This window comes from Zonotrichia albicollis, chromosome 3, assembly GCF_047830755.1.
Source record: "Zonotrichia albicollis isolate bZonAlb1 chromosome 3, bZonAlb1.hap1, whole genome shotgun sequence".
Lineage (NCBI taxonomy): Eukaryota > Metazoa > Chordata > Aves > Passeriformes > Passerellidae > Zonotrichia > Zonotrichia albicollis.
In genome coordinates, this window is record NC_133821.1 from 6,814,042 (window position 1) to 6,841,730 (window position 27,689).

The window sequence follows — 27,689 nt, forward strand, 5'->3', positions numbered from 1 at the left end:
GATCTGAAAGTGCTGTGACAGTGATCAGTCTGGTCCTCTGGGACACAGCTCTCTGCCATCCCCAGCTGAAGCCCTGAATCTCATTTCCCAGTGCTGTGTCCAGTGCCAGGCACAGTGGAGGAGCCACAGCCAGCACGTCACACACACAGCATTTCAGTTGGGTGGATGAAGAAACTCATGGTGGTGGGGGAAGCTCTTCTGGTGCTCAAAGTGAAGAATAAACCAGGCTTCCTGCCTTTCACCTCTAAAAGAGATGGTAAGAACCCCAGAAGAAGTTCACTATTACTTGTTTTTCTGATTAAAACACAGAGGTTAAGCCCTGTCCTTTTCAAAGGAATTAAAGAGCTCAGAGTTTACTTCTCCAGTGAGGCTTCTTAAGTGGATCTAATTTTCAGAATTATGAACAATCATCCTTTGAGAAATGAAGATTTCTGTGTGCCAGGCACACAGAAAAACAGATCATTTTTTCAAATCCAGATTTGAGCAATTCAATATCAGAATTTCACAGGACAGTTATCAGCAAACTCATCTCCCAGTTTCCAGTCTTTTGCAAGACCCAGCACAAACTGATGCAAGAGACAACAATTAGTTAAAATTTTTATAAAAATGAATGCTGACAGACCTTTTACCCCAGCCTGGCTGGCAGCTGGATGCCATGTTCCTTGTGCAAGCACTCATGGCCACAGCATCACCCATGATTATAAAAGCACAGTGAGAACCACATCAGGGCTCTGGGACGTGCTGGGCTTTTGCTCACCAGGGACTGCACTGCAGCTTTTTTTGTGTACACTGAGCCAAATCCACAGCAAGCCAGAGCAAGTTCACATGACTGTGAAACTGCAGCAGCTTAAAATGGAACATGGCATAGCCTGCCAACAAGAAGGCTGCTTTCCCCTTAATTGCTACTGAAGCAGAGTTTGGCCTATGTCACACGTTTAAGCATTTTCAGTTCTAGCAGGGGTATACACCACACTACTCAGTTTATTGATATAGTTTAACTCTTTAAATGTTGCTTTTCCAAACACCAGTGCAAGCAGAACACAAAAATACTGTTTGCCATATTTATTATTTTAAACTAAGCTCTGAATTATACAAGTGTAAAAGTGATTAATTAGCCAGTAGCTTTTTAATACTCCTATAAAATATGACTAAATAGAATATTTCAAAAGTTATGTACAATACAATGGAAAAGCTCATGGCATCTGTGACAGTGCTCAGACAAACCACTGGAATTGCATCCTTCCAGGAGTTCAGTCCATTCCTCAATACAAACAACCATCTTATTTTTGCTGAAAGCTTTTACAGTGTTGCTGAATGGGACAGAGCAGGGGGAAAGACCAAAATAAAACCAACCCACCCTTCTCACCTAATTTAGAATCAAATTAGTGCTACAAAATTTATGCATGGGGAGAATTTTTTACAACCTAAAACACTTTACAGTGGCTATGGCTGTGGTCTTGCTATGGTTGAGGAAGGGATGCTCTTGCTATATTTTCTTGGCTGAAAACAAAGTTTACTGGAGTGTGTCTGTGTATGTTAGGAAGGGGGGAGTTTGCACACTTGTCTTAATTACAAAAATCAAGGCCACAAAAATTACTTGTTTTGTTCCAAAAGAGCAGATTCTAAAACACTCTTTCTCCATGCACTGGAAATGTTTTCATGCTTTAAACTGTAGTGAGGAAGTCATTAAAATGTCAGTTTCATTTCTGAAGAGGTCAGAAAGGACAAGTAGGCAGCAGGCAACAGAAGCAGCAGCTGTACTCCCCTGATTTCCTTCTTTTAATTTCCAAAGAGCAGCAGGAGCCATGTCCACCCTTCAGAGGCCCCAGGGCATCACCTCCAGCTGCTCCCTCCAGCTCCTGCTTCGGGGAGGAAATTAAAAGGATGTAGGTTGTGCCACCGTGCCTCAGGAGCCACAGTGTAACACTGAGGCTCCATTCTTCCAGGGCTCCACCAGGACAGAACCCCTGACACCCTGTGAGAAGTGCAAATCAGAGTGGCTGACCTCAGAAAAGCAAATTCCCACTCAAATTAGTAGGGGCTCTGCCTGTGATTTACTGAACAGGACAACTCTCCTTCCAGATAGTCAGCATTTTGTGGAAGAAGCATTCTTTCCATGTCAGGCAAGAACCAGCCTTTAGTAAAACACTAGCTTCTCTCAAGAGTCACAAATGCTTATAGTTTGATAATACGGATATTATTCCAATAATACATGAAACACTTTTTTTTTTTTTTTAGGAAAATGATCATTAGTTTATCACATACAGGTGATATATAAGCTTTGACCATAGAGACTGCTTTGAATTTTCAGGTTTGTAATTGTGTTTCTATTTCAATGCTCCAAGCAATGAGCCATGTCCTGCTGCCTCCTGGGTAGCACCACACAGCTTTCCAAAGCACGGAGTACTCACTGAATGGGGCCTCGTTTTAAATCTGTTTGAAAATGCACTTTGAGGAAAGAACATTTAAGGTCCAGTGCTTTAATTTGCAGTGTAGTTTTACATCATTTGAGGCCAAAGTACTTAGTTCAGAACCATGTCTCTCCAAAGTTTGAGGACATGGATACAAGGACAAGACTTGGCCTCCTACAGTCTTGCCTGTAAAAAAACCCATTAGCAATGATATCTGATCATCTTACTGGGCTAAACTAAACCCTATGGGCATCAGTGCTGGGTGTGTTCTCAAAAAGCCAGTGGTGTTACTGCTGGGATATCCTTTGTAGCCTAAGATGGTGTTTTCAACAGGATACATTTCTAGGCTATGACTAACAATTTGTTTCCTTAAATCAATTTTAAATGTATCACTGGGAAAATAATTGACGTGGCACCTCTAAGGAGTTACTTTAAGAAAACTTCACACCTATATCATGAAGATACTAAAGCCCCATTTTCTGTTCAGTCTCTGCTGTATTTAATGAGTAGTATTCCATCAGTGTAACAGCACACAACAATGCCCATAATGCAGTAACAATTACCACATTATGGAAATAAAGACCTGCATCTCATCAGGAATACCAGGGGGCTGCGGTGGTCAGAGACTGAACTATGTGAGAATGACAAGTCCTCATTCCCAGATGTCCTCACCTTGCAGGCTGGGAATGCCATCTCCTGTCCCCACTGACAGAGCAACACGCCTGTCGTCCTGGAAGTGCTGCCAAGCCAAGACCCTGCAAAGGGGACCTGACTCTGCTGAAGCTTTGTAGCATTGCTGCTAATTAAGGGTGTGATGGAACTCTCCCTCAGAAACCAGATCTTTAGGTTTTATGACAAAAATCTTGATCACAGAACCTAAGCTGACTTTTCAGATCCTAGAATAAGCTTCCAAGATGTACTTACTTATTTTAAGCTGTAAAGGATTTTAAACCATGGAGGCTCGCTGTGCCATTTTATAGTCACTTTGGGGAGTACAGCTGCAGCTAATTAGCTTAAAAATCCCACCATACCTTACACATACACTCAGTTTCTGCAGTATTAATTTCAGTGGAACTACTCATGTGCATAAATTAAGCGCATGCTTAAATATATGCAAAATCTGAGCTCAAATGTCTAGAAAATATGTTCTCCAAATGACAAGTATGCCTTAAAAAAATAAATCATCATGGAAGATCTGCCAGACAGGGAATCAGGGACCTGTCTGCTGTCAGCCATGATGCAAACACAGAACAGTTTTTGTAACCCAGTATATATTGCAAGTGAAAGAAACATGCAGGATGGGGTGAAAAAAGGGGATTCAGTTGCATGCAGTCTAATTTCAAGTGTGTAATTATGGTCCTGTTTTCTTTGGCCTAAAAAAGAAAAAAAAAAATCAACTAACCTCTGCTCACCTCCGCAAACCCAAACTGCATACAGCTCAAAAAGGGTTTTGAAGCACAGGACATGGGAAGGGAAAAGGGCTGAATACTAGAGATGTGCAAGTAATTACTGACAATTTCAGGGCTATTCACCACACCACTAGGAAAGCATTCAGCCTGTAATGTTACTGGAACATTCAGCTATGACAGAGAGTAAGGAATCCCATCTTACATGAGCAGTCAGTCACCTCCTCTCCCTCAGACCGAAGAGAAGCACCACTCATCCCTTGGTAGAAGACGAATTGACAATCCCTATTGATATTCTGGCTCCCTTCTCTCCAGAGAGAAGAACTGACCAGACCCCCCAGCAGCTGCTGCCTCTCCCCTCAGCCCAGAGAGCTCCATCTCACATCCCTGCCACCATTTCAGACCACCATTCTCTACAGCTATTGCTGGAAGAGGGTTCTTTTCTGTTGTTTCTGAAAATGCTGCAAAGATGGTAATCCTTAGAGAAAATTCCAGGGGGGTGCAAAGGCCACCAAGCTGCTAGTAGAGTAAAAACAACTTACCTACCCCCCTTAAAAAAAAAGAGAAAAGGGAAAAAGACTGTTGGGAAGTGAGGAGGGCAGAGGAGCAGGCTGCTGGATGAAGGGCAGTAGCAATCCTGGGAGTTTGAATATCAAGACTGATATTGGCCTAATTCCCACCCAAACGATCTCTGGTAGTGGTGTTTCAGTATGTAAATTACAGCTGTGAAAAGATCCTCAGACTGAAACCAACCCTTGTTTCCTCAGCCTTGTTTTGTCCTTTCCAGCTAGATCTATCAGTTGGTGTGTGATATGGTTACAGGTACAAAGATCTTTTTCCTAGCCCTTTTGTTACAGAGGCTTGATTATTGTGAAGGGGTTTCAATGACCTTAATGTCCCAGTGCTCAGAAGGCAAAGGCTGCCTTTCAACAGAACAAAGCAAACAAAAACCAAGAGCTGTGCTGGAGGAGAGAGAAGTGCTGCTTCTGCCGGAGAGGCTCAGTTAGATACAGGCGGTGGCACACCGGGGCGTCGAGTTTGAATGATTTTTGGCTTTGGAGAATTCTTTGGGTCCTCATCTTCTTCCATGTCGCTGTCACAAACGTGCACTACCACACTGGGAGTGGACTCTGTTCCTGCGTGCAGCTCGTATTTCTCTCCTGGAAGCAGAGAAAAGCAACACATCAAACGATGGCAATCTGAGCAGCAACACAGCCCGTGGCACTCCTGGACTGCAGAACACTCCACACCCGGGTAGGGAGCTGAGTGTGTGCTGCTCCTAAATACAGGAGAGCACCAGTACGGCTGGACTCTGTCAGCTGCCACAACACATCCTGGGGATCCTGCCCCTGGAGGCAGTTTGATCCCAGATCTGTAAGGCATCATAAAATACACACATCCTTGTGTCTGTAATGGGTTTTGGTACTGATATTGGTGGCCAATGGCACTGAAATAAACCCCCAAAGTAGGCAGAGGAAGGAGAAAGAAAACAAAATTTCATGGTTAAAAAATGAACTGGAACCCAACCTATCCAACTTGTCGTCTGAAGTTATTTCACACCTGTTAGGTTGGGGTTATTCTTTATTTTTGCTGTGGCTTTCCTTCAGTCCCATTTAAAGCCCAGTTGCTGCTCTTAGACAGATTTCAACACTTAATCTAATTTCTCCAGAAATAAATTCTCCCATATCTCTGCTGCAGACAGATTTTGAGTTTCAAAGCTCTTTAGCTGGGGCTGTAACAAATTTTGTCTTTACAGATGAGATTACAGAGCAGTCTATAAATGCTCACTAGAAAAGGCTGAATGCCTAAACAGTACATATATTTTCTAACTATCTACATTCCTTATTTAAGTCTCAACACAGTACTCCTCTGAGGAAGATGAACACGGCTTTTTTTTTTTTTCCACAGAAGATACTCGGAATTGGAAGGGACCCACAAGGATCATGGAGTCCAACTACTAAGAGACCCATATGGGCTTGGGTGGTTACCTACAAAAGTCCATAGGCAAACAAAGGATCAGACACAGGGCTCTGAGTCCTGAATTCAGCCTGCTGGCACTACATGTATTCTGGATTTTACATGGGTTACAAGTAGGCACTGGTAATTAAATTGCTATAAATGAATTTAAGACTTTAAAAAAAAAACAACTTTGCCTGCAAAATCTTCTGAGATGAGGGAGGTGAGGCCCCAGCAAACCCAGCTGGCCTCTGTTTGTGGCAGAGTGGCTCCTAAATGGTGCACCACTGGCAGAAGCCAGCAGTGCCACATGTTGTACCATGGAAGCAAACAGCAGTCCCTGCCTCAAAGCACTTATGGCTTGCTTGTGGCAATAATTTGGAGTTTTATTTGTCTGCCACTTTGTGGCTGAGTAATTCATGTGAAGAAGAGGTTTTAGGTTTGGCTCTGCATTAGCACATACAGTTCTGGGACTGTGCTCACATGCTGTTTGTGCTGACAAATTCCTGGTCCAAATAAGCTTGGGTGGCTTGAGACTAGAGGACACACTGTATTTTTGCCTAAAAACAAGAAGGCAACTAGTGAATAATAGCTATAAGCCAGGCATCTTGCTGTGAGAAATATTTTACTGCTGTGATACCATTAATGTTGACATTTAACTGTTCTATTTTTGGCAACCTTTCCTCTGAATCCAAATCGAGCAAAGCATTACAGGTCTTGCTGATAGGCTAAAATATAAAAAGAGAAATAGCTTAGTTGTGCTGCATTGAGGAATTATATGGTTTTTCTGTGCCCATTTTCCCTGTGGGCCTCAGCTAATTTCTCAGCTCTGGGCTGACGTCAATGCCGCCAGGCAGCACCAGGGCTGCAGTGGTCACTGTCACCAAGGGCTGCATTGGTCACTGTCACCAAGGGCAGCGTTGGTCACTGTCACCGAGGGCTGCATTGGTCACTGTCACAGAGGGCTGCATTGGTCACTGTCACCAAGGGCAGCGTTGGTCACTGTCACCAAGGGCTGCATTGGTCACTGTCACCGAGGGCAGCGTTGGTCACTGTCACCAAGGACAGCGTTGGTCACTGTCACCGAGGGCTGCATTGGTCACTGTCACCAAGGGCAGCGTTGGTCACTGTCACCAAGGGCTGCGCTGGTCACTGTCACAGAGGGCTGCATTGGTCACTGTCACCAAGGGCTGCGCTGGTCACTGTCACCGAGGGCAGCTCCCTCCGCAGTGCCCTCCTCCTACAGCAGCGCCGCCCAGCAAATCACACCCACTGCCCTCCTAAAAGGTAATAATGCCACTTCAAATGCCACATTCTTTTACTGCTCAAATCCCTCCCAGAAGGACTCACTCTTTCTGCTGAAAAAGAACAGTGAAAAAAGTACAGACGCAAGGAAAAATATTCAGATGCCTCTGGCACAAGGAACTGCAGCAGCAATTAATGTCACTTTGCAAACCAAAATGTGATGCACTCATAAATTAGGTTTTTTAAGGCATAAAGTTATTTCTGAGCATAAATGAACTGCAGACTCTGTTCTGTAAGCAAACAGCACAAAAGCTTTTCATGGCTGAGTTAGGAACAGGACAGCAATAACTCTGGGACTTTTGTACAGCCATATCTTGTTCCAAAGTTCCACTGTTTGCAGAAAAACACTAAGGTGATAAGAACAAAATAATCCAATAGGTACAGCCAGATTAGCCCTTCCCTTTTGCTGCTTCCCCATTTCTTTTTTTTCTTTTCTCTTTAATACCATTTGCAGCATAAAAAAAAAAATAAAATTAATGGGCTAAGCCTGCAGCAGTTCAGCTACTGAAGCAATGGTTGAGTCACTGGAGTGACAAGACCTAGGTTCTCCCAAGCTAGGAGTAGCAAGTTGAATTAACATAGGTAAGATTCACCTATTTCTGTACTGCCACCCAAGCATTTGTCCAGTGACCTCATTCAGCTGTCTCTGACATGGCCTTCTCTGTGTTCCCAGGCCCTACACTGATCCAGGCTCCTGCTTCTCCTGCTTGTCTGGAGAATTCTTACAGGCTAGCTAAGCCAAAGGATTCTTGGGGACAGGGGTTTTTCTCCTCCAGCTGTCTTTGGCCTATCTCTATCCTGTAATAATAAATTTAAACATTTACATTAGCTAACAGTGGCAACTCACATAAATTTACTTAGAAAATTACCATAAAATTTATCAAATATACTCTGCCCTTCAGGGAAGAATTCAGCTGTGGCACATCCACTATATCGATTTGTCAATAAAACTTTCTGATAAGCCCCTGAAAACAGCAGTGATGTTCCCTCTCTAACCATTTGCTTTGCATAAGAAAAACAGTAAGAATTTGAAGTTTTCTCCCTTAACAATGAGAACAGCTGCTTTTATGTCACTGGGCCCTACTTTTTGTGACCTCATGAGCCAGGAGTAAACCCACAGCCTTGGGTGATGTAAGACAGATGAGCACAGAAGTAATTTATGATATTTCAGAATTAAAAATAATGGTATAGGATTTTCTATCCCTCTGTGAGTCAATACTGTGACCTTTCCTTGATGGTGCAGTTCCTGTCTAACAGGGCCCTTTTGTCCAGCAAAGATCAGGCTCATATACATAAAGAATAATGTAAAAAATGCTAATGATAATGTGTAGCTACTTCATCCCCAATTCAGACTCATGAGCAAAGGTTAATGAGTTCACAGCTGCCCATTTCATGTAAATGTGGCATTAGCATCATGAAAATACCTTCCACTTACAGTCCCTTCATCCAAGTGCTTTACAAATAACAGGATGCAAATAACGGGAGGTCCTTTGTATGGGTGCATGTTTGTGACAGAAGAGCTACAGACCATCCCACAAAATACTTCCATAAAACACCTCTACAGCACAAATCTGCCATAGCAAAGTGGAAGAACTGTTCCCTGGAAGCCCATTACTGATGTTGTAGGAGCTGGGCACCCTCCTCTCCCAACCAGAGGAAAAGTTTTCTCTTACCAGGGGCAGGGTACAGCTCTCCTGCACTATGCCCCTGGTAAGAGAAGGGAAGGGCAAAAGCACCCACAGAATAGCAGGGAGAGGAAGACAGAGATGAAAAGTTTTATCTATCACCATTTGTTTGCCCCTCCATCCCCTTTTAATCCTCCCTGGGAGTCATATGAAGTATTTAGTATTTCCTTTGACACAGTGATGACCAACACAAGAGTTTGAAAACACTTGGGCACAGAAAGTCTGCCTTGTGAGATGGTTTGAAATCCCTCTGTATGGCATTTCCTGGGCAGGGTCCTGCTCTCACCTGTTTTCCCCTTCCCTAGAGAAGGGTGAGCCAAACCCAGGGCAGAGCAGGAGCTGAGGCTGGAAAGGGGAAGTCAGGGTGGCACCTGGGATCCTGGGGAAAGGCACTCTGGAGTGCAGAGTTAGAAATGAGGGGATACAGGGCAATCTGTTGTGAAGAATGAGGCAGTGGGGGAAGGAGAGCAGGCTGGGGAGTGGACAGGGAGAGGGAGGGACTGCTTTCCAGAAAAGAAGGAGCATATTCTAGTGCCAAGAGGATAATTTGCAAATCACTGCACTAATAAATGGCAAACAGCTGCCTGTCCTTTGAGAGGAGCAGCTCTGCTGTAGACACATGCTGGACCTGGAGACTCCCTCTCCCTCCACTTTGCAAAGGTTTCTCACATAAAATATGTCTGCAACGTGGGGTGGTTGTTTGATTGTTTGCCTGTCAGGGCCAGATTGTATCCTCACCTAACTTGGAGCTAGCTTTTTCCTACAGGAATGTTTGCAACCTGCCAGGCTGTTCTGTAGTCCAGGCACATCTTCATCAACATATCAAACTACTGGAAGTCGTCTTGACAGTGGAAGTGTTTTCCATCAAACTGATTAACAATTGCACTCCTTTATTTGCAATATATTGAAAAGATTGTAGGCTGGTGGTCAGCACAAGGCACAGTCATGATTCCTGGCTCTGACTGATCTACAGCGCTCTGTTCATGCCTCATTTAAAGTCTAATTTCTGCATCTGTAGAAAGTGAGAACATACATCAATCTTCCAGGAACTTAATTAAATGTGCCATGACCTTCCCTAAGGAGTAAATGCACCCTCACCGATCTCAATTCCATGTGAAGGGGTCAAAACCAGCTTCCTTTTGAGCACAGAAAGAAATCTGTTCCATCAGACCCCCAAGATGCCAGCCTGTCACTGCTGCAGCTAAAACACCTGTCCAAAACTGCTGGTACACAGCAAATCTGTTAACTCACTTCCAGCATACTCCTTGCACTCTGGAGCAAATCTCCCAACATTTTGCAACCAGGGACAGTTTTGGTGTCTAATTTTATGGCTATGATGATTATGGCACCATACTGTGGCAGGAGATGACCTGGATTCAGGGAATGGGAAAGGAGCATGGGTCTGTGTCCAGGTGGTACATCTTGCATTTCCAGTGAAGCAGGACAATAAGACTCATACTGAGGGCATACAAAGACACTGTTCACTATTTAGAAGCACTAAGGAGTTTTCCTGGTCCTCAGATGTTTATTATACCAAATCACTGCATTTAATGCAGCAAAGATTCCTCACAAGTTAAAGACATGGAAGTCAGATTCTAACACTCTCATCTCTGTAAACAACTGTGCCCAGTGAGTATTTTTCAACAGCTGATATGCCATAGTTACATTTTTAAATTGTGCTTCTCAATGAAAAAAAAAATATCTTCTCTGAGGCTACCAATGCTGTTTGATGTCCAGCAGTGTCTTACTGCTGCAATACTGAGAAACGAGTGTTAGTGGGATTTGTTTTTCAATGAAATTCTAAACATAGTAAATGCACAACTGAGAACAGCAACACTATTTTAAACCAGCCGCTGCAGTTAACTAAAATTGATCCCTCTAACAAGTGCTAAAAATAGAAAGAAGAGAGCACACAATGGCTTTTCATATTGCTCCCTGCAGGCTCCTTAAATCCGGGTGAATTTGACCTTCACGCAAAGCTGTCCCAGAGTGTGGGACAATGAGTGATATTTCACATTCCACTGCTCCAGAACAGGAATTGATTTATTACCCAGCTAGCTCGGGAATTCGTTTACATGTTTCCATTTATAACACTGCTGCATCAAAGAGGAAAAAAAAAAAAAGGAGGTTTTTGGTTTTTCTTTTATTCAGCATTTTAGAAGCAAAGTATCACTCCTGGAAATAATAATATGCAATATCGTATGAAGTCTTCCCCCTGACTGCCTTCTTCTACTGCCTACAAACCATAGGAATCTCCTGATGTATATTTTCCTCTTGTGAGAGATCCCATCTGAAAAAGACAGGAGATAATCCTGCAAACCTTGTGAATCATGAAACATCCTTCTGCATCCCATGCACTCCATCTCTGAGCTCCTTTGGTGCAGTTGCACAAAAGCCCCAATGATTAGATGTCTGCAATTGGAAGCTGCTCTCGGAGCGAGCAAGCAGCATTCCCAATACAGCTGGGGAGAAAACAATTCTCTCATCCCACAAGAATTTCAAAAATAAACTGCTAAATTTTCATGAGCTCACCCCCACAATTGTTATTAGATTGGATATGAAATATTTTATTTCAGTATGAAGATAATTTAATAGGTTATTTTTTCCTTGTGGCTTATGAATGTAAATTAGATTAATTTGTAAATGATACTGCTTGGACCTGAAACTGGAACCTTTCTAATTTTGAAAATTCTAAACCAGGATGCTTTAACAGCTTTGAGAGGAAACTATTTGTAAAGATGACTTAATTAAATCAAAAGTAACCCTTTCCTATGTAAAGTTTTGGTTTTATCAGATGTGCATTTTCCAAGGGAAAGCATTGCTTAAAAATCCCAGCTAGCTTCAACTCCTGGCGTTAGCTGAAGATGGGAAGACAGAAGAAAGCCTGGATGCATTATCCATTGACATTTATCTTGTGCTAAGGGAGCCTATAACTTATCCCATTTCTCCTGCATGGTTTTCAGCAGGAAATGAGCATTCCTAACAGAGCAATCCCACTGGGACTGGGGAACAGTAGTTCTCTCTCAATGAACAATGTGAGAGATTCTCCACTCCAGTGAATGTGCACTTTTTCAAGTGAGAAATCTGCACCTTGGAATGCAGAATTGAGCAGATGTCATGTACAGCAAAAGCTCCTCACATCCACAGCCAAACATTTGTCCAGTCCCCACCTAAACCATCAGCTGTGTCATCTAGGCACAAATCCCAGCACAATAAATGGTGTAAGCAAAGCTTTGATCACCTCTCACAAGCTGCAGATAACACATAATTCTGTGCCTACACATGGCAAAACTCATTCTGAAGGAAAGAACCAGGTGACATCCACCAACTGAAATCCAAATTTTAATGCAACTGCCAGCTCTATGCCAACTCCCTCTACAGTTATTATCTACACTGGAATTTCTTGTCTGCTTTTCCTGCCGTGTTTTCACCCAAGCACCACAAGCTTACCTGGTCCAAGCTTAGAAACTGCATAAAGGAGGTCGTAGTTGATGACAGGTGTTGCATCATCTATTGGTTGCCACCCTACAGGTGGGGAGGCTGGAGGCGAGATGAGAAACTGTTTTGCAGGCTGTGGTGGTGCCAAATGAAGCTTGTCTCCATCTGTCTCAGAGGTCTGAATCTTTAAAGCATAACAAAGACACAATTTAGTACAGGAAAGAATCACTCAATGGTTTGGGTTGGAAAGGACCTTTAAAGTTCATCTCCTCCAACCCTCCTGCCTTGCTCAGAGCCTCATCCAGCCTGGCCTTGAATATTTCCAGGAATGAGGGAGGCATCCCGAACTCCTCAGGGCAGCCTGTGCCAGTGTTTCACCACTCCTACTGTAAAAGATTTGTTCTTTACATCTAGCCTAAAACAACCTTCTTTTAAACTATTTCCCCCTTGTCCTATTGCAACAGCCCCTGCTAAAAGGTCCATTCCCACCTTTCTTGTAAGTACTGAAAAGCCACAGTGAGGTTTCCCTGGAGCCTTCTCTTCTCCAGGCTGAACACCCCCAGTTCTCAGCCTGTCTCCACAGCAGAGGGCTCCAGCCGTCTGGGCATCTTTGTGGCTTCCTCTGGCCTGATTCCAACAGGTCCATGCCTTTCCTGCATCTGGGACCCCAGTGCTGGACACAGGACCCCAGGTGGGATCTCACCAGATCAGAGTCACGTCCCTCTGCCTGCTGGTCACACTGTGGGTGATGCAGCCCAGGATATCTGGGGTGTCAGGGCACATTGTCCAGCTTCTCATCCCCACAGGAAGGCTAAATGGAATGACTGCTCAAATCATACCCTTCTCACTCCAAATGCCACCCAGGCAGGGTTTCAGCACCAGTCTCAGAAGAGAAGGCCTGGAGCTGAATTTCATCTCAGCCTTATAGATGGTGCCTCTACAGTAAATGCACAGTGTGGGGCTGTGACATCAGCAAAGCTACAATGTCTGTGCCTCTTGTGTAAATTCTTTCAGGATAAATGCAAAGTTTTGGTAGTCCCAGCTGCTAGCTCAGAGATTTTTGAGGCTGTAAAGGCACTGTTGTGATCTGGTCTAAATGCCTAAATAAAAAGTGACATCACACAAGTAATGCCTGGCCTTGTAAGTAACTTCAGAAAGGTTTCCACAGATTTTATTTCTTTAGTTGAAGTGAAAAAGGAATCTATGATGTTCCTTAGTCATTTGCAACTGAGTGCCCTTATATTATATCCATATTGAATTATCTACTTCAATTCCTGCTCTTTTCTAGTATGTTAAAGAAGCCTTGATATAAATGAATTGTAGTGCAGCCATACCTAAGCAAGGTTACAACCAGCTCAAGCACAATAAACTCTATTTCCAGGACAGCAAACATGGGGTTTGCAAAGAACCAGTCGGAATCTCTCAGCTCCATGTTCCCCAGAACTTGTAGGTCTGGAAGTGGTTATTCAGCCTGGCTGGGGCCAGACACTGCTCCAGGCACTGCTGCTGCCACATCTTCACTCCCTGAACACGACTAATAAGCTCTTGTAAGACTCAGTGTACTGGAGAGCATAGTGCAGGTACCAGAATGGCTCTGCAGGAAATCAGCTTAGATAGGGAGACTAATCACTGTTGTGCACATTTTTCTTTTTGTTGTTATCTCAAGTTTTCAATTAGCCTCTGAATGGACAATTAGAATGAAACCATTCTCAGTTCTGCCTAAAAGAACTGCAGGTTTTGAAACCTTTCAGAAACTTCAGAGCTAGATTTAGGAGATCAGGGCATAGAAAATAGGATTGAGGCAGATTCTTAACACCTAAAGCCAGTTGAGCTCATCTAACTTGTTAAGCACATTGGTTTTTTTTTTTTCACAGCTGTAGCTTCCCATCTTCCTGTGGTTCTGCTCCTGCCTAGGCTCAAAACAGCTCCTATTCTGACCAGGAGGAAGAGGCTCATAATTTAACACTGTGTGTTTGTTGGTACCTTGAAGTGAGCCAGCCCTTATCCTCAGACCTCTGAAGGGCCAAGCTGGCAGCTCAAAGCACACCTACATTACTTATAAACACCAGTGGTTACCTCACAAGCCACAGTGACCACATCAATTTATTAAACTGCATTCAGAAGAGGTGGTGGTTGGGTTCTCAACCTCCTTCAACTTTCTCTATCCTGGCTGGGGCCCAGCCTGCTGTGGGAGATCTATGTTCTTTCTCCCTTGGCCAAGGAGAACTGAACACCCACCTGACAGTTCCAATAGATGGATATAATCACCTACAGCCCAGGCTGGGAGTGTTTTTCTTCACCTACCTTCTTCCTTTGACTTGGACTCAATAAATTCCTTTTAGAGAATTCAGTATTTGTAATTCATGTATTCAGTAAGGAAAAGCCAAAAAGGCAGGAGGAAGCCTGACTGTGGCTCAGGGTGGCAGCCAAATAAGTAATCCAGCCCCACCTTTTTTGTTCACTTGGATTCTTTACATTAGCACTTTCTTGTGGTTAGCTACCCACAGACAACACCCAGTGTTGTAAATCACCTCTGAGATACATAATTCTGTGTGTTGAATGAGCAACTTTAGTCCTAAGTGATCCTTTAAATTTACTGCAGACCCTCAGGGCAGAAAAGCTCAGTCAACACAAGCAGGTTTAAGCAATTGTCTATCAGAGAGACTGGGCATGGGAGAAACCTTTATTACTTTTATTCAGTGTAAGTGCATAGCTTTTAAAGAAATATTGTGCAGTAACACAGAAACAGATTCCAGATTTCATTACCTGTGCAAAATACAACTTTAACTTCTTCCCTCTGAACTGTGTTTCATGCAGCTCTATTCTGGCACGAGCAGCTGATTTGGGACTGCTGAAATTTATCCGCACACGCCTGAAGCTTTTGAACAGCTGGAATGTCACGCAGTCATCATAGGCACGGAACAAACCTTCAAATTTCTCCTGCAAAGAAAAAAGAAATAATGCTGAAGATTCACTTTGTGCTCTGTCACATCAGTCTGAGTCAAACAACAATCTGAAACTCGACAGTTGTTTTAGGAGGAGGTTTCAGCCTGTGGCATTTGGGGACAGGTGTCCACAGACAAATAAAGGCTCTGTGAAAAGAAATTAAGGAAAGCAGTAGTCTGATAGTGCTGAACTCTGCAAAGGGTTAAGGGGAAGAGGTCTTCAAATTGAGAACCCAGCAGCTATTGAACTTCTCTTAAAAGTTGAGCAAACCTATGACAGTGACATGAAATGAAGCTGAAAGGGCACATGACTGAAAACACCAGACAACGGTGGGCTCATCTGCACAGAAGCAGCCATTGTGCTGAATTACTGTGGAGTCAGCAGACAAAGGCTGCAGCTGAGGCTTACATCCACATCAGCACTGCAGGGTCATTGTGTATTGCTTGATATGTTTTTCTGGATGTTTTGTCATTTAGATACTTAAGAGAATACACACTTGTTCTTTGGGAGGTCCTGCAGCATCTGGTAACAAACTGGACAACTGAAAACAGTGATCTGTCTGAAAGAGAAACTTCAGGCTTCAAAATATTTAGCTGTAGAAATATGTTCAAAAGCTCACAACAAAATAGGCACATTTTAGCATTGTAAAAGGAAGGTCTGAAGTTCATCACACCCATGGACTTGGAGATAAACAAGAAATTCAAGGCACTTTTGGCAGCCTTGGAAGCTCAGACTCCATGATTTCTCTGCAAGCTGTGAGCACACAGAGGACTAAGTTCCACATCATCAAATAAACCCAAAGTCCTTAAATCAATTCTGACACTTGCACAGGTCTTTTCATTCACACAAGCATAGATTCATAAAATGCCAAAGCTGAAAGGGGGCACTTATTATTTAGTCCGGCCTTCATGTTTACTCAGATTTCAGACTGCTATCCAGTGAGTCACACATCAAATCTGAGCATTTTAGCTACTGCAATCAAGACTTGAAGATTTGTAAGATGGAGAATCAGCCAGACCAAAGCCCCTGCTTTTAGGAGTGCTTTATTCTGAAAAAAAAATCACTGGTAAGATGATTTGTCACACCATTTCATATACACCAAGGGCTGTTATGTCAGGGTGTGTATAATTATAATTACCTAATGTATATTGACAATAACCTGATGTGGATGCCTCAAATGTTCAAGGCAAGGTTGGATGGGGCTTTGAGCGAGCTGGTCTAGTGGAAGGTGTCCCTCCCCATGGAGGGGAATTGGAATGAGATTATCTTTAAGGTTCTTTACAATTCAAACCATTTCAGGATTCTGTTTTCTTGCTATTTGTGCAAGTCCTCACATTCTTACATGTTTTAAAAGACTTCTTTGCTTCTCATCCAGAAAAACAATTTCTTTTCCCTTACAGTAGATAACTGGTACAGACTACAGAAGACAAAGAAAATGCAATTTGTGTAATCTCATCAATACTTCAGTTCTCATCTATTGAGCTTACCAGCAAAACAAAGAATTCAGGACTTCTCACAAAAATTCATCCAGAAGCACAGTGCAGCTGCATCAGGGAGCACTAACAGCACTGTGGGAGTCACTACTGTCAGAGTGGGACATTTATTAAGGAGTTAACAGGGGAGCAGCCCAGTTCCACAGCCAGTGCTGTGACACCACGGCGCATGTGCCCGATCTCCTTTCATTCACTGCCAGCTCTGTGGTCTTCCTCCCCATAACTGATATTCCATCCTGGCACCCTTTCAAAGGAACCTCCCTATGGTCTATTAAGCTTTCATGATTTTCATTTCATTCTGCCTGACCTCACTCACCTCTTCCTTTCACTGCAGGAGATACTTTGGAGGAATGAAAAAAGAAAAAGAAAAAAGGGAGGTGAGAGCTCTGTGTTTTGGCAGAAGCTGACTAAAGGCATGCAGCAATCCCCAAAACAGTTGAAGTGCATAGGTTTGTACAAGCAGGTCTAGTCTTACCACCCAATGCCCAAATTATTACACCTCAGTTATGCTTTTTATCTGCTTTTCTTATATTTTTGAAAAATTCCATTTTCCTGAGCAGAAGGCTACATCCAGTGGCATTTGTATAAAGGTCAGCCAAAAGCAGCAGTCATCTCAGTCCTGTCCTGATTGGAATTTTGATGCTACAACCTTCACAATGACCAGGGGAAAAGGGCTGGGGGAAGGGAGAGAAAGGGGCAGGGGCCCAGTGTCTGTGTAAAGTAGGACTCAGACAGCATTCAGAAACATAGCTAATTAAAGCTTATGTCTACATGTTGGCTTTACTACCTACTTCAAACCTCTTCAGTACATTTCTAAAATGAAATAAAGAAATTCAAATACATATTAGTGGGGGACTTGGAAGTGCTGGGTTAACAGTTAATCCTAAAGGTCTTTAACCTAAACTACTCTGTGATTCTGTGAGAGACAGAAAGATATTTATATATATATATATATATATATGTATGTATGTATAGAATGATCAAGACATTATAACAGAAGTCTCATAAGTCAAAAATTAGCAGCAAGGTGAACATTTCCCAGTAGTAGCTCTCAGTTTTTCTACAAATCAGTAATAAAATTCATCATATAAAAAAAAGTTTCACCAAGAGTGGAAGGAACCATGCATGGACTTGTGTGGGCACTGGGAAGTATCTATTCCTACTGACTGTTTATTAACAAAGAGATGCCCCCTGTCTGGATGCAGCAATCAGGGCTGTGTGTCTGCCCCCTCTGTAATACAAGCCAGAGCCTGGATCTTGGTGAGGGACCTAACACAACATTAGGGCAGACACAATTTCAAACGTGGGTCCAAGAACAGTGAGCACAAGGAATGTGCTGGGCATATGCCTGGGCTACACTGAGACTCACTCTGATTAGGCACTGAAAGGAAATAGATGGAGAACTGCAAAAAAGCTGATTAAGTCCTGGATGCTGTTGCCACTCTGGGAGAACTTTAAAGCACTATGGACTTTATTCTGCTTGCTTTTCAATTTTGTACTGGCACAGCTTTAGAGACCCAGCCTTGATTAACGCTCCTGAAAACGCTGTGGGGAGGAGGGAAATCAAGCCTTGCATTTGATATTATTAAAGGGCAGTCTATCCACAGTGGGGGCACTTCCACAGCACTGACTGAAACTGCAACTCCCATTAAAAAGATTCATACATCTGGATTTTTTTACGTTTTCAGCTGATAATAATAATGACCTCAGCAGAGGTCATTAATCATCAAGTGAAGTTAATGGCCCTCAGCTGCATTTTGAGCCATCCCCACTCCTCCAAGCTTGATATCAATTCCCAGGAAAAGCCTTATGCCTTAATTGCTATTGCCTGTGACTTCTAATATCTGCTGAATGCACTTATCTGGATAAAAGTCTTTCAGAGTCATTCCAATCTATAAGAAAATTTATCATATACATTATAAAGACCTAAGCAAATTCTTTCCCTTTCAAGTTTTGTGGATAAATTATTCAAGACTCATAATCCTCTCAATTCAAAACTTTTAAAGTGCTTTTAGGATTCAGTACTTTTAAATGCTTTTAGAAAGTAAGTCTTTGAACTTTCAGAGCACTTTGAAACTTGTGGGGAAAAAAAGGAAACATCCAAAGTTAAGCAGCAGTGTTGCTATTCTTAAAAAGTCAAAATGTAGAAAGTCATGAGTTACACATTTATTTCTGGGATTCTGGAGTGTCTTCATCCATCCCAAGTATGTCTCAATGAGGCCAAATTAATGCTCTGTAAGATGTGAGCAACCTTCACTTCCCCAAGTTCCCACTTCTCCCTGCCAGGCCCCGTGCCCTCTCTTCACCTCATTATTCCTTTGCCCAACACTGGGCACCTTTCCCCAGTTCTTTCCTGTCACCTTCTGTCAGCTCCCATCACTCAGTGCCTCTAGCAGTTTCCAAAGTTATTTTCTGTTTGTTTTCTAAATTAATGAAATTAGCACAAAGTAGGACCATACTAATTAAAGCTGCTGATTACTCCAGCTTGATGGTTATCATTTAGGACAGCCAATGCTGAGAACAAACAGAGCAGCATGCAAGGAAGAAATGAGCACTGGAGTGACAGACAGGAGCTAAAAGCCTCTGAGGACAAGGGCAAACCTATGCCCTCCTTGAATCTAAACTATTTCTAGCACTAAATGGGAGCTCATCTGGGAGCAAGACCCTGCAAGTCACATGGTGACAGATCAGTGAAATGCAGCCATAGGGAGGTAAACAAGATGCTGGGTACATTTGGAAAAGTATTTCCAGTAAAGCAAGGAGAGTATTAACAGCATTGTATGGAGCACTAGAGCAGCTCATTAAAAATGCAGGGTTTGTTGCCTGTATCCTAAGCAGATTAATGGAAATACATCCAGAAAAAGGTTACAGGGAGGTGCTGGAATGAGTCCAGAGAAGGTCAACAGAGCTGGGGAAGGCTCTGGAGCACAGGTCTGAGGAGGAGCAGCTGAGGGAGCTGGAAAGGGGCTCAGCCCGGAGAAAAGGAGGCTCAGGGGGGACATTCTGGCTCTGCACAACTCCCTGACAGGAGGGGACAGCTAGGTGGGGGTCGGGCTCTGCTCCCAGGGAACAAGGACAAGAGGACATGGCCTCAAGCTGAGCCAGGGGAGGTTTAGGCTGGACATTAGGAACAGCTTCTTCACTGAAAAGATTGACAGGCATTGGAACAGATTGCTCAGGCAATTGGTGGAATCACCATCCCTGGGAATGCTCAAAAGGCAGGTGGATGTGGCACCTGGGGACATGGATTAGTGGTCATCACAGCAGTGCTGGGTTAATGGTTGAATTTGATGATCTTACAGGTCTTTTCCATCTTTAACCATTCCATAATTCTATGAATTAACAACTTTCTAAATAAGAAATTTAAATGCTTGGCTTATTTAGCAAAACAAAACAAAACCTGAGAGGAGATAGGACAGTCATCAGTAATTTACCAGCACTGTTCAGAGCAAGGACAAATCACACTGTATGGTGTAAATCTAGAAGACTACATTGGCATAAAATGAGTGGAAACAATTGGCATAAATAGGTTTAGTCTAGAAGTTAAAGAAGGTTTCAAACATCAGAGTAATGATCCAGAAACAACGTTCCAATTACAGCAGTGGCAGCAAATTATTTTTTTAAGATTGAATTTGGTTAGTTCATGTGAGGGACTATGACAAAGTATCGACACAATGAGCATTGTAAAACATGACAGCCATAATTAGCAAGTGAATTGGGTTCTGACACAGCAAGTTCCTGTGATTTATTTCCAAACATTTCTTTCATGAATAGCTCCACTGGTATTGTGTTCATTCAGGACAAAAGCCAAGGCCTAATTCAAATCAATGGAAGCCTTTCCACAGACATCAGCAAGCTTTGGATTAGAGCCCTAGAACTCAGAACCCAAATTACATTTTATTATTCAGTGTGTTTACACTCATTATCACCCTTGCTACACATTTGATTTAGGATATGGTTGTGATTTAGAACTTAGCCAAATGCTTTTCCTAGAGTTTTGCAAGCAAATAAAGGAAGTATTTTTCCTATTTTAATTTTTCGCATTCATTCATGTAAAAGATACTCCAAGGAACTAACCACAATAGGGAAAGGGATATAATTCACAATTATGAAATTAGTTTTTCCTGAAATTAGTTCTGTAGTGGATATAAATATCCCTGTAAGACATAAAATCCTATCTCAGAGTTGAATGCATTCTGTTTCCAGACAAGCCATGCTGGTTGCAATCCTACACAGCTCTCATGAGGCACAAGAAAAGAGACAGAATCTGGTAAAACTGTGGAAGTTGTGCACTGAAGAGTCTTGTAGAAAAAACAATCTAAGAACAGATTAATTCCCTGTTTATACTAAAGAGGATGGACACACCAGTTTCTTCTAGAGGGATAAAGGAGTCACTAAGGTGACACACCTTTAACAAAAATACTAAAACAGAAGCCTAGAAAATATGAGCTGAAGTGATTTCAGCATTGAGATATATCCATGCCACGTGAAAGGTATTGTAATGACCTAGCCTGGATATTGTGTGTGGCTCTTCTCATCCTCGATTAAGCAAGATGGAGGCAAGATGGCAGAGCAACAAAAGACTGCAAGGATGATCAGAGAAGTTGTGAACCTGTCACAGGAGGTGAAGGTAAATGATATCCATGCCTGGAAGTGTTCAAGGCCAGGCTGGACAGGGACCTGAGCAACCTGGTGTAGTGGAAGGTGTCCCTGCCCATGGCAGGGGCTGGAATGGGATGGTCCCTTCCAGGTCAAACTGTTCTGGGAATCTGGGATCTCTCCTTGGGAAACAGAACCCGAAGTATGAGGTGCTTCCCGCTGCATCTGTCTGTAAGGAAATCATAAATAATGTAAAGGGAAAGAGATTAGCAGAATTAAACTAACCAACAGTGTTGGTATTAAACAAAGACTGCCTGTTAAAAGATTTAGACTTAAATTGAGGCAGTTACTTAGCACTAGAACAGTAACATATCAAAATTCCACTGGCCCAGAAATAGAAAAAAGCCAATTGCTTTGATGAAAAGGGTAAGAAGGAAATATTAGAGAAGAGCATTATGCATTTCTGTGATTCTCAAAAACCAAAGGAGAGGAAAGACTAGAGGAAAACAAAAAGGGATCCTGATTTGTCTAATGAAAACTTAAAATAACTGTGTTCATCTGAAGTATTTTTAACAATTATTTAATGATCCACACAAAACAAGGAAGCAGCTTGATACAACTCACACATGAAAATTCCTTAAAAGCAAGAACTCCCACAAGTAGCCAGTGTAAGCAACAGCCTCTTCAAATTCTCTGCTTCTAAAAAGATGAAACTCATTGGGAAATCCTGGTAGTGCATATGAAAAACCACTATTGATTTTCAGCTAAAATTCCAGGAGTGCTATAAGTAGAGGAAATATTTTAAACCAGTGATGATAAATAGAGAATTCCTATGGGCTTGTCCTGCTGCTTTTATTTAATGGCAGGAGAATAAAGCACAAATTTACCATTTAGAGATCCCCTTAAGGCAAAGGTGTCCAGGTTGTAGCTTTTTATTTCACCTTTCACTGTAGGTAGCTGTAGCTGAGAGTGTGGGATTTTCCTACTCCCTCCTTACAAGTGGGGGAGGGTATTATTTGAATATTTACCCTGAGTATTACTGTCTGAATGTTGGTTTGCAGAAAGATTCTGCTGTTACCAAAGGAAATCTCTCAGCTGGCAACAGGAGTGGAAAAATGTGTCTTTCCACCTGTCATTCACCAGGGTACATCTTAAAAGGACATTTCTTCATGTGAGACATTTTGAAAGGGGGGAAAACCAGGGAACAGTGGCAATTTTGTCAGATAATCAGAATCACAAAGTACTCTGCAATGACCTTCTGGTTACTGTATTGTCTAAAATGTGTTCCTTACCTTGGAACTCAGTGCACAGCCCTGCTCATTTCTTCATGAAGCTGGATTAGAGCATTAAGATAGGGCTGGAAAGAGCTTGGGTTTATTTACATTAAACATGGCAGTAATTAGCATATTCCAAAATTGAACAATTCTCTCAATACATCAATAAACTAATCCAGTTTGCTACCCCAGTCCATTCAGTTTGTTGTTCTATGCTTGGCTTTCTCCTGTTTTCAAGAGGTGAAGGTCAGGTAAATTGTGAATCAGAGATGAAATAAAACAGTAAAGCCAAAAAAAAAAATTTTAAGGCTGGGCTTCAAGATGGGGGGCATTACAAAAAGCATTAAATCTTGCTCTCTCCAGTAAAATGAAGATTGATTTGCCTGCACTACTGCAATGCTTTTAAAGAGGAGCCTAATATCTTTAGGCTTTACTATGTAAAGAATGCACAGTTTGTATTTCAGAAGTGATGTTCTGAAACATCAGTGGCCTCCTTGCCCTGCAATTTGCAGTGAACCAACCCCAAACAGGAGCACACTGGCAACAAAACATAGCCCTGGCCCATGGCTCACACATCCTGCTCTCTTATCCTTACACACTGGTGCTCTTCACAGGCATCTGCATAGAGCTTTTAGATCCTAAAGGATGCATTGAGTGTTCTGCCCTCCACATTGTGCCAAAATCATTCTTACAGCAGAAATATTTGATGTAATGTTTACTGTTTACAGATCCAGTGTCTTGGTCCAGAGAGGGACTTTGAGAAAGTCTAACAGACATTACACTATGCTGTAGAGACATTTGTAACTCATCATCTCTCAAAGAGCCCTGGTGGCAAAAGTAGGTCAGGAGCTGGAAGAAGTTTGCTGGTCCCACCTCATGCTGGCAGGAGGAGGCATCCATCCCTCACAGCCCTCCTGCATTACGTGCCCACCACGGCATGAGAGCACTGCAAACATCCTGGTGAACAGAACAACAGACATGTTCCTCTTGAAAAATCAGCTGAACCAAATAAATTTTCCTTCCTCTTCCAGCTCATCAGCACAACAAAAGGTACAGAGATAATATCTGCCCCAAAGCTTAATGGGAATGCATTCACATTTCGGAAGAGGCTGACAAATGTCAGGGGCACAGAATTCTGCTGCGTTGCCTTTTCTGTTTTTAACCAGCTCACATCCCTGTTTACCTCAATGTGACGCACATTCCTCCTGCTTAGCTCCACTGATCTGGAAACCAAAGGCTCCTTCAAGATGAAATAAATTGTTCCTGTGGCAATGCCAAGGGGCTGATTTAATATAGTTTGGAGAGTTCTCAATTCAATTTCACACCCAACGATTGAGCTAAAAGAAAAATCCACACTTTACATTTCTTCTTTATAGGAACACTGTTATTTTACTGTATCATCAGCCACAGCTTTTCTGAGCACACCATATTTGAAGTACTCCAGTTCCAGATGCTGTATGAGCTCCCTGAAATGCTAGAAGTGCTCTTTCAAACCAGCTGGCAAAGTGCACATTCTATGACCAGATCCATTAGTTTCAACCCCAGTGCTGGGGAGTGTTCTGTAGAGACATCATTCTCTGTTCCCTGAAAAGCTACATTTGATTCCAGTGCTGGCTACCATCATTGTGCAACATCACAAAATAGTTGCCTTTTATTTTTCTCTTTTGCATTGTATTTGTCAGGGAAAAAAAATCAGAGCCTGAACAGATTTGTGGAAGATTTAATGCATTTATTTTCCAAATACTAGCCTAACATTTCAGCTTGAGAATGGTAAAAATAATGCTAAGAACAAAGACATGAAAAAAATATTCAGACTGTCCTGAAAAAACTGCCTATTTCTGTTTGTTTTAAGATTTCAAACAATAACTGAGTAGATAATGTATGTAGTGAACTCCAAAGGACTCATCTGCATTGGATTTAAAATGTTCATAGTACAATACCAGCCATTGCTTTTGTCTTGCTCTTGTTGTTAAGCTCAACAATTAATTGGTAGCAAAAGGAACAAATTACTGTGTATATGTTTCTAAAGTTCTTATTATCTTAATTTAGCACACAAAATAAGGAAGAAAAACAACCTTAATTAGTTTTTACCAAAAGCTGCTACATTTATGTTAATAAGGAATGTTCCAGGAGCAGATCTCTGCAGCAAAACAGTTGGTGCTGACTTTCTGATCAGGTGCCACAGACTGAATGCCCATTAGCAGTTGGAGCAGATCAGGCACACTTCTAGAGTGCATCTTCTATATGAATTTCATCTGAAAGGCATCCAGTTCATGAACTGCTCTGTGATGTCAACAAAAAGCGCAGTTAATGAAGAGCAACAGGAAAGTTGCCTCATGAGAATCCCCAGCTCGGACTCAAAATGCTAATGTACACACAAGCCTGTATCTCTCATAAAAATAGTTAGCTGGCACTCCAGGAGAAGAATAAAACAACTCCACAACCAAACTGAAGTGCTAGAGAAAATAATAAATAAGGGACTGGTGGTCAAACCTGTGCACAAATCTAGGACTGAAATTATTTATTATGAGAAGCTGAGTGAAAATTATTAATATTCATAGAACTACAGAATGGTTTGGGTTGGAAGGGACCTTAAAGCTCACCTAGTTCCAAACCCCTGCCATGGGCAGAGACACCTTCCACTTAACCAGATTGCTCCAAGCCCTGTCCCACCTGGCCTTTGACACTTCCAGGGATGGGGCAGCCACAGCTTCTGAGGACAACCTGTGCCAGGGCCTCACCACCCCCACACCAAAGAATTTCTTCCTATTAACTGTATAAACTTTGATACTGTAAGAAAAGCTACATAAATATCCATCTTATTATGACCCCAATTTTCACTGATTTTTGGCATCTGCAATTTCATGTCCTTAAGCTCCTGAGGCCACCCCACTGTCCTGTTTGTGTGGTGACACTGAGACCAGGATGGACCCACAGCCACAGGGGGAAACCACAGGCTCATGGGAAACCATGGGAGTAGAACCAGAGTTTTCCTAACTTACTCTGAATCACTTTATTTTTACACAATCCCCAACTGGAGTATAGAAACCTCAGCCTCTTAAAAAACTGTTACTGAGGCTGTGGAAGTGTCAGGGGACACCTCTGTTGGTGTGATGCAGAATCAGGACGTCAGTGTGCAAAATGCTAAATGCAAGGATGAACTACAATAAAGGCAACACCAAGAGCTGAGAAACTGGGTCTTATTTATAGTCTTGGAGATGCAATGTTGTAAAACAACCATAAAATGCACACTACTTATTCCCTGACACTGTCAACCCAGTTAAACTAGAAAAATAAACAAGAACAAGCCATGGGACAGTTTAAACTAATAAAATGCTTGCATTGCCCATTCCTGATTTACTGTTTTGCCTACAGTGATCAACATTTATAGCATTTCAGCTGTTCTCATCAGTCATGGGGAATGCTTTCTCCCTCTCCTCTCCTCTAACACTGCAAACTGCACGAATAGGACTAAAAATACAGTTTCAACTTGTCTGGATTTGGAAAGGACACTGACAATTTTGAAAGTGACTATGAAGCAAAAAAAAAAAAAAAACCAAGTAGGAGAGCAGAATAGAATCTAATATCATGCAGCTCCATAAATGTTACTTAACTGATGAAAAAAGGTTCAAGGGGAACTCCTGATCCACCAATGCACATCCCCTCATCATCATCCTCTCTCTACTTCCTCTGCAGCCCACAGTGACCCCCCCCAGTCACAACCAGCAGCACTGTGACCACTGTCTAATGCTCTGTTTGTGCTGTTTGACTGTTCCTTGCTCTTCCCAGTCTGTCCCAACCATCTGTCATTCCCTGTCTTACACTTCATTTGCAAATTACTCGAGCAGGTCTGTTGTCTGTACTCTGAGCAGCTCCTGGGAGCTGCAGCCTCTGAGAGTGGAGGTTCTTTGTACAGGGAACATAAAGCAAGGATGGGAATACTTTGCCTCCAATCAAGTGGCTGAGTGGAGTCTTTAGCAAACCTACATTAGCTACAAGTAAATGGTGTTTCTGAATTAATGGCATAAACAGAAGTATCAGAGATAAACATGCAAGGAAGTTGTAAAAAGAAAACTAAAGAAAATATCATCAGTGAGCTGGAAGAGCAGGAAACGTCCTATTTACAAATGTGACAAATTGGGGGATATTGACATCACATTCATATATATCATCTATATTTTTGGCTGGACCAAAGACAAGGAGTGCAGGAGGTGAGGGAGGAGATTCTACCCCTCTTCTGTATCCAGCATTGCGGACCCCACTGCAAAGAGGAGATGGACCTGATGGAGCAGGTCCAGAGGAGGCCACATGCTCAGAGGAATGGAGCACATCTCCTTCTGTAGCTTGCCAGTGAAAATCCATGTTCATCATCAATTCTTTATGCATATTTTCTTTGTAACCTAATTTCCGCCTTGTAGTCCTTCCTTCACTAATTGTTTATAAGAGAACAATTGTACTTGATGCATTTATTTGAACAGATTTATTTTTCTTTTTTTTTTTTATTATTACATAGGATATAGACTTTCCCCATAACAGGAATTGTGCTAAAATATAAAAACAGCAGTATAAATAAATATGTATGTATGTATGTATGTATATAAAATTTCAGTTCAGAAAAAGGAATAACTACAGATACCAGTCTGTTCCTCCTAACTTCAAATAGCAGAACTTCCACAGACTAAAATGGTAATGTTCACACATTGCATTGAAAGAGTTATAAAAGACTGTTGAGTTCCTCATTCTCCCACATCCACTGATTTGGTGCCCTCAGAGGAGGCTCAAACGAGCTGTAATCTGCTGTGTATAATTCTTCTTAATGCTGTTATCAGTCTGAAAAGTTTAACTGTGAATTTGATTTTGCAGATCATGGCAGAAAATGAATGGAAAGCATCTGCATAAACAGAGATGATACATTCCTCCCTCCATGCTGCTTCTAGATTGTCACTGGAACCCCCAGTTCAGCACTGACCTACAAAAAAACTAAAGATGCTTTCCAGTTTGAATAAACTTCAGTGGGAAAAGAAAAAAAAAGTGCTTGAAACATTTTTACACTTGGAGAGGCTGTTTTCTTCCCCATCAGAGGTCCCAGTTTTTAGAGGATGCCAGCATCTCAATCTGCACAAATGCTGAAATACCAAGGGAACACCACACAATGGTTTACCTGCCTATTAAAAAA

The 27,689-nt window shown here is 42.2% G+C and overlaps 1 protein-coding gene across 2 annotated transcripts in view; it reads right to left on the minus strand.

Annotated features, from left to right (window-relative positions):
• Positions 1-2,181: 2,181 nt before the first annotated feature.
• RCAN2 (regulator of calcineurin 2) overlaps positions 2,182-27,689 on the minus strand; it is an 81,095-nt gene continuing 55,587 nt past the window's right edge. For both annotated transcript variants that reach the window (XM_005490356.4, XM_005490357.4), the window contains 3 exons: positions 14,968-15,141; positions 12,214-12,385; positions 2,182-4,977 (listed from right to left, as the gene is read on the minus strand). In XM_005490356.4, the coding sequence (XP_005490413.1) occupies positions 4,817-4,977; positions 12,214-12,385; positions 14,968-15,141 (507 nt within the window). In that variant the 3' untranslated portion in view covers positions 2,182-4,816. The remainder of the gene's footprint in view (positions 4,978-12,213; positions 12,386-14,967; positions 15,142-27,689) is intronic.